General features: G+C 55.2%; 1 protein-coding gene across 3 annotated transcripts in view; it reads left to right on the forward strand.

The window, feature by feature from the left end:
- SLC6A12 (solute carrier family 6 (neurotransmitter transporter), member 12) overlaps positions 1–6,824 on the forward strand; it is a 26,460-nt gene extending 19,636 nt beyond the window's left edge. For all 3 annotated transcript variants that reach the window (XM_011957128.1, XM_011957131.1, XM_011957129.1), the window contains 6 exons: positions 205–317; positions 834–971; positions 1,778–1,880; positions 3,708–3,808; positions 4,306–4,476; positions 5,705–6,824. In XM_011957128.1, coding sequence (XP_011812518.1) covers positions 205–317; positions 834–971; positions 1,778–1,880; positions 3,708–3,808; positions 4,306–4,476; positions 5,705–5,848 — 770 coding nt within the window. In that variant the 3' untranslated portion in view covers positions 5,849–6,824. The remainder of the gene's footprint in view (positions 1–204; positions 318–833; positions 972–1,777; positions 1,881–3,707; positions 3,809–4,305; positions 4,477–5,704) is intronic.
- The last annotated feature ends 598 nt before the right edge of the window (positions 6,825–7,422 follow it).

Raw genomic sequence — 7,422 nt, forward strand, 5'->3', positions numbered from 1 at the left:
GGATGGAGGGATGGAGGGATAGATGGATGGTTGGATGAACGGTGTGCTTCCCAGGCCTGGAAAGAGAAGAATAGTGGATGGAATCACCCTTTCCTCTTAAAGTGTGTGCACAGCTACACACACACACAGTGCTTAGAGAGACGCATCTTCCCCAAGGGCAGCGCATGCTCTGGAGCCCCCCTGACTGTGCTGTGTGCCTGGCAGGTCCTGGGCTGGCCTTCATCGCCTTCCCCAAGGCTGTGACTATGATGCCCTTATCCCAGCTGTGGTCCTGCCTGTTCTTTATCATGCTCATATTCCTAGGGCTGGACAGCCAGGTACGTCACTGCAGCCCAGCCTGCCCTGCCATGGTGACCCTCTTCCCAGCCTCTGCTTGTCCTGGTGCTACTTTCCCCTCACTCCCACTCCCCTGACCATAAACTTGAGGCCCTCTCTGCTGTCCAGGGCTTTTCCTTGGGGCTGGGGGTGTGGCCCCAAACCTGGAGACCCTCTGGTGTGAAGGGGCCGCTGGCTCTGTGCTGCCAGGTGTGGGCCTTGGCATGCGTGGATGCTTCCTCCCAGATGTTCCTTCAGCTCGAGCTGCCCAGCCCCAGCCCCCGAGCCCTGGGGACAGAACCTATCCCCCCTCTAACCCTCACTGCTGAGACTCTGTGTCATGGAGTTGTAGTCAAGGGCGGGGCTGGCTCACCCCAGGGCACCCCCATTTCTTCCCTTTGTGCCGCTCCCTGCACCCCTGTGCATCCATGTGGATGAGCCAGGGGAAGTGGAGGCCAGGGCCGGTGGACACCGGCTTGCCCCACACCCTCTCATCCAGTTCCCCTGCTGGTCCACAGTTTGTCTGTGTGGAGTGCCTGGTGACAGCCTCCATAGACATGTTCCCCAGGCAGCTCCGGAAGAGAGGGCGGCGGGAGCTCCTCATCCTCACCATCGCCGTCATGTGCTACCTGATAGGGCTCTTCATGGTCACCGAGGTGAGCTGGGGCCGGTGTCCTGAAGGCCAGGCTCCGGGGGAGGGAGCCACGGGGGACATGCGGACCCTTCTTAGAGCCTCACTTTTCTTATCTGCCGATGAGGGGTGAGGACGCCTGCCCTGCCTCTCCACAGTGAGGTTGTACGGACCACACCACCTGCATCTGTGAGGTCCCTTGGTTGCAGGTGACAGAAACCAATACAGCTGGCTTAAGCAGAAAGGGGAACGTACTGGGTCAGGTTGCTGAAAACCCTAGAGATATTTGGGTTTCGGCATGGTCGGATCCAGCTGCTCTTGTGACACTGTCAGGAATAGTCCTTGGTCTCCTGGGACTTCACTCAGAGGCAGGTTTTCCTCCTGTGACATTAGGGACGGATGCTGGGCTTCAGGCTTACCTGCCAGTGTCAGCCAACCCGGGGGAAAGGGAGGGCCCTTTTCCTGAGAGTGTGGCAAGTGTCCAGGCTGTGACTCTTATTCAAGCCTGGAGTGGGGAGAGAGGGACACCCCACTCTAAAAGGAACACAGAATGAGGGGGTGTCACTTTCCAGAAGCGGAGATCCTGGGCAGACGAAATGATGTGCGTCCACCACAGTCTCCCAGTGCCCTTGACGTCAGAGGCTATTGTCCTGATGTTGACTGGGAGGCCTGAAGGCGGGGCAGACAGGGCAAACTCCTTTTAGAGGCAAAGAATGGCGTCCCACGGGCCGGGCAGGAGTGCGCCTCACGTGGGCATTTCCCATCTCACGGATGGGCGGCGTGTGTCCCATCCCTGCACAGCTGCGCCCCAGCTCCACGCTCTCCCCACAGGGCGGGATGTACATCTTCCAGCTGTTTGACTACTATGCTTCCAGTGGCATATGCCTGCTGTTCCTGTCAGTGTTTGAAGTGGTCTGCATCAGCTGGGTGTATGGTGAGTGGGGTGGAGTGGGGTGGGCAAGCAGGGCGGGAGACAGACCACCTAGTCCAGGCAGGGGCAGGCTCTGCCTGGGGGAGGCCGTTCTCTGGCCCTCTGTTCTGTGTGTCTGTGCGCTGTTGCCCTGCTTCTTGCTGGGAAATTTACCTGTGGCTGGGAAGCCTGGCATTTTCATGGCAGCAGGCAGAGCTGTAATGATGACAAAATGGATTTCCTCAACAGTGAGAGAATGATCAATAACAGTGCACAGTGTCCTCGATGTGGAGGTGGCCAGAGGCCCTTTGCCACTGGGAATCTTAGTCAGAAGGGATGTTTATTGCCACTTAGCCCAATCCTCCACAAACTCCCACACTGCCCTTCCAACAACTAGGGGATGACCCAGACTTTGTCTGAGTACTTCCACGGACAGGGAGCTCCTTCCTGTGTTTTCGAGGATTATACCTTTCCTATACCGAGGTGAATTCTTTCCGATACCAAGGTGAATTCTGCCTTTCACTGGCCCCCGCCAGCAGCCTGGCCCCTCAGACTGAGATAGCTGCAACAGCCAGGTGGTGACTATGTCCTACAACAGGAAGGGGAAGAAACCCGATTTACTGAGCCAATGCGCGACTGCGTGCCAAGCACTGTGCTGGCTGGTCTCACGCACTTATAATCTGTGCAGGGGGAGAGTGAGGCTCAGAGGGGTTCAGCCTCTTGCCTAAGCTCACAAAGCAAGCAGAGAAGCCGTCGTCATACCCCAGGTCCCTCTGGCTCCACTGCACCACGCTGGCAGAACACAGTGCCAATGTCACAAGGCTCAGGGTAGAGGTCAAGTGGGGGCCACATAGAAGCCTCCGGAAGAGCCATGAGTAGTAAAGACTTTAGTTTGCTCCCCTAAGCCTTCCCACCTGGGTCCTTCCTCTCCATGGAGATGTTCCTTCCTTCTCACCTCAGGCATCTGATGCCTTCCGATTTTCCCCAACTCCCTTTCAAAACTTCGTCTCCGAGAGGACCTGCTAAACTTGATCACAACGGGTGTGAATGGCTGATAAGCCTTAACATGGTTCGCTCACCCGGCAATACCTGGCTTTTACCTTTGGCTTTTCACAGTGAAAGGAATGACTCTTTAATGGTGTGATTTCATGCATCAGGGCTCAGTGGGAAGGTGTTTTGGGTGGGAAGGCAGAGAGGCCCTCCAAGTATCTTTACCAGTCAGTGATTCTTTACTTAGAAGACTGGCTCTGCCTAGAACTTACAGCAAATGTGGAAACCTCAGGAATTAAACAGAACAAAATTAAGCCAGTCAATGTTTTCACTAAACACAAGTTAACCTTCTTACTATGCTTTTTTGGGAACTCAGAGGTGGTTCCTCTGGAGTCTGGAATCTAGACCACCGTTCTGTTCCCAGCAGCCCTCCAGCCCTCTACGGGTTTTCTATGACATGCTTGAACAGGGGAGCCTTGTTGTTTTGCTGTTTTGACTTGAACCGATTTCATCTCTGCTACCCACGTAAACAGGCGTTTGTCTAAAACACACCCCTCCTTTGTGGTTAGGACAGTGGGGTCTCCAGCTAAGGCGGAGGCAAGAGACTGCACTAACAAGAGATGGCAGCAGCAATGCGTGGGGGCAGCCCCTGTCTGCGCTGCACTCCCTGCCTTGTGACTGGAATGCATCTCATGCAGGGATGCAGGGTGTCAGGGAGGTGTCTCACTCACGTGCCTTGTTCCAGTTTCCCTGCACAGGGCGGGGGTGAGGGGAGAGCACAGAGCCAAGTGGGTCTCTCCCAAACACCGGGAAGCTGTTCTCACCCTCTGGCTCACGCTCTCCCACACCGTGTCTGCTCAGGGGCGGACCGTTTCTATGACAACATTGAGGACATGATTGGCTACCGGCCATGGCCCCTGGTGAAGATCTCCTGGCTCTTCCTGACCCCTGGACTTTGCCTGGTATGTGCCCACCCAGCTGCCGCTCTATTCCTTCCTGCCCCAGAAAACTCCAGAGATGAGGGAAAGGATGGCTGACGTGCGGGGCTCTTTCCCCACCTGTCCAGTCTACCGTGGGGCCTGGGCCATTTCCTGTTCTCTGTTGGCTTCCCTGCTCTTCTTTCCGGGGCCATTTCATCCACCCATGAGTAGAATCTTATCCTACTTCCTGCTCCATCCCTTCCTCACAGTGCCTCCCGCTTCTGCCTCATTTCTCCATGGTTGGTCTCCTGTCTGTCTGTGCTTCTCTTCTGAGCCCCTCCCTTCCTTTGTGTCACCTCCTGTCTCCATCTGTGATGTGAATGATGGCTTGGTCTGGGATTTGCAGGGGCTTTTGCTCCTCCACCTTACAGATGTGCTGCAGTGCACCTGACTTGTCCTCTGTCCTTGGCTGTATGTAGCGGCAGGGAGGGTTGCAGTCGCCCTCTGTCTCACCCATGGCCACCCCTTCCTCCCCCCAGGCCACCTTCCTCTTCTCCTTGAGCAAGTACACCCCCCTCAGGTACAACAACGTCTATGTGTACCCGCCCTGGGGATACGCCATTGGCTGGTTCCTGGCTCTGTCCTCCATGGTCTGTGTCCCACTCTTCACCGTCATCACCCTCCTGAAGACTCAGGGTTCTTTCAAGAAGGTAGGTGGTGCAGGGGAGAGTGACCTCTTAAGGGAGGGCACTGAGAGAGGCTGGACCTGGGGCAGGACACACGGCTGGGGCCAGGGAGCAGACACATACTCTGTGGGGCAGCCCTTCAGTCTCACAGAATCTTAATGAGACAAACTTTGAAGACCAGTCCAGTGGCTTTTCAGAAATGTTCTGAAAAGTCCTAGAGTCCTAAAGCTGCAGAATCTGACCTGTGGATGACCTGGGCAGGCTAACCAAGGGCAAACTGCTGAAAGGTTCAGGAGAAAACTACGTCACAAACATGAATAGGAAGGTGCCCAGACACCGAAGGTTTACAGACTGGAGATCCTTGCCCTCGGAAAACTGGTAACCAGCAAGCACAGTTCACTCCATACACAGGCTCCTGGCTTCTTTTTTTATCTTAACTCTTCCTGGGGACACACGCAAGAGGCTCCCTGTTTAGAGTTTGGGACATGTCCTCCTGGAAGGAGCTCTAGCCAGTGACCCACAAAGGTAGAAATCTATCTTGCCTATAAATAATAGAAAACCCAATCTACAACAGTTTTAGCAAATAGGCTTATTTGGTTTTTACATTTCAAGAAGGTCAGAGATTAGGGCTGCCGGTATTTGGTTCGGCTGCTTAAAGAGGCCCGTAAGGACCAGACTTTTCCTGTATTTCTACACTTCCATCCTGAGCATGCTGTTTTTTCATCATCATGTTGATCACCTCATGGTCACAAGAAGGTTGTCATGATTCCGTCATCACATCTGCATTCAAGGCAAGAAGAAGGAGGTACCACTGATAAGAAGAAAAATAATAGATACTTACTGAGCACATAACAAAAGTAATAATCGGAATAGTAATGATAATAACAAAAATAGATATTTATCGATCACCCACTCTGTGCCGAGCACTGTTCTGTGAGATGTGTACTATTATTCCCACTTTACAGGTGAGAATATTGAGGGGGATTAAATTAACAGAGGGGTTCCGTGAGTGGCCTTAGATGGCGCAGGTCGGTAGCAGAGCCAGGACTGGAACCCAGGCAGTGCACACTCGTTCGTAGTCACGGTATTATTGCCTCCCCTCTCACCTCAAATGGTTCATGCATTTACTCACGCATACGGTGCGGTGCTGGCCGTGTGCTCTGCTCTGGGCTGGGCCCTGGGGATGCTCACACGAGGAACCTTCTGTGCCTCCCTCACCAACGGCTCCAATCCCTGCCTCTTCTCTCCACAGCGCCTACGTCAGCTCATCACCCCTGCCTCCAGTCTGCCACAGCCCAAGCAACACCTCCACTTGGATGGCAGCGATGGCCGGGACTTTGGGCCCTCCCCAGCAAAGGAAGGACTGATGGCCGGGGAGAAGGAGACCCATTTGTAGGGTGTGGCCAGAAGCCAGGCGGCTCCTAAGCTGGGAACCTAGGTCAGGGCCACCCTCCATTCTCAGCGGACAGCCTCTGCCTCTGTCTCCTGCCACAATCCTGCTGGGAACCTCCGGAGAGCCACAGGCACCCCCAGCTGGAGGCCAGACTCCTCTCCTCTGCTAGCTGGAGCAGCTCCTTCCCCTGTGCTGATAGCACTGCCACGGGGACGTGCCATGGTGGGAAGCCATCCCTTGGGATGGCACCATCGTTTTGATAAAGGGGGGTCTTTTTGGAGGCCACCATCTGATTGTAACGCCTCGAGTTATGAGGAGTCCGCTGTGGGGATGGCTCTTGTGAGAGCTGCCTGCATTTGTACACGGGGAGAGGAGCTCTAATTGGAACGCACACTGCCGTCCGACGTGGAGAGCCTGAGGGGACATACCCTGTTAGAAGTGACACTGAGCAACTACGCTGGATCGGAGGTTCCCTTGCGGGGTCTTCCTTAGGCTTCACGACAGAGGCAAGCCTTCACATGCCGTCAGGCTGGAGTCGCCTCCGAGTCTCTCACGGCATCTGCAGCCCCCGCCCTAGTTCCGCACTGTTCTTGCAGTGTTTCATCAGCTCCTGGAGCATTGGAATGGAAGGGGCTTAGGAGATGATTCCTAGACTTCACAAACACACGGCATGCCTCCCTGTACTGTGCCTTCCGCTGCCCAAGGCCGACGTTGCTAACTGATCACAGACTCTTTCCCGCCTCACAATCCTTCCGAATGTCCTCCAGGCAGCACCATTTGGCGGCCTGCTTCTAACGCAAACCCCTGACTTCATGGATGAAGAACCTGGAGACCAAAGAGACAAAGGGACTTTTTCAAGTTCACGTGGCTTCTTGGGGGCCAGAGATATGACTAAAACCTTATCTCCTTGTGCTCAGGCCAGTGTCTACCCATTAACCCCCTGCCTTAGTTAACAAGTGTGTATGGATTGCCTGCCATGTGTGCTGGTCTCCTTTGCTCCATTGCTGTTGAGCTATGCCTCTTGGGGTGGGGGAAGAGAGGCCCCCTCTGTTGGAGGTGGTGAGGAGCTCCCCCCAGGCTAGTACCCCTCCCCCTTGGTAATGCCGCCATCAGCCCGTCATCACCTGGCCCCATGTCCTCCCAGATCCTTTTGTTCTTGTCCGTGCCACCTCTTCTTCCCCCACGGAATGCATGGAGTCTGCGAGTCTCCCAGTGAGCGGGTGCGGGGGTGCTCTCTTAGGTGCCACACGTGGCTCCACCCCTTTATCACACACTCCTCTTCCCACACCCCTACCAAATCCCACATACCTCTTCTCTGGCTGGAAGGCTTCCTGGAGGAGGAAGGCAGGGTTTGGACAAGTTCAATGCTGTTGTGTTCGGAAGGGAAGGGAGGAGAGGGACTGGGGCTGGGGAGGGAATTTCAGGGCAGTTTCCTGGGACAAGGGAAGCCCCCCAGGTGAGGGGGGTGAGTGGTATATAGATGCCACCTGGAGCCCCCGCCCAGTGGCTGCAGGAAAAATCAGGTCTGGCTGGGGTGAGTCCCGTCCTCGACCGCCCTGTGCCATCTCAGGCACTCT

The sequence above is a fragment of the Colobus angolensis genome, unplaced genomic scaffold (assembly GCF_000951035.1).
Source record: "Colobus angolensis palliatus isolate OR3802 unplaced genomic scaffold, Cang.pa_1.0 Scaffold437, whole genome shotgun sequence".
In the NCBI taxonomy this organism is placed as follows: Eukaryota; Metazoa; Chordata; class Mammalia; order Primates; family Cercopithecidae; genus Colobus; species Colobus angolensis.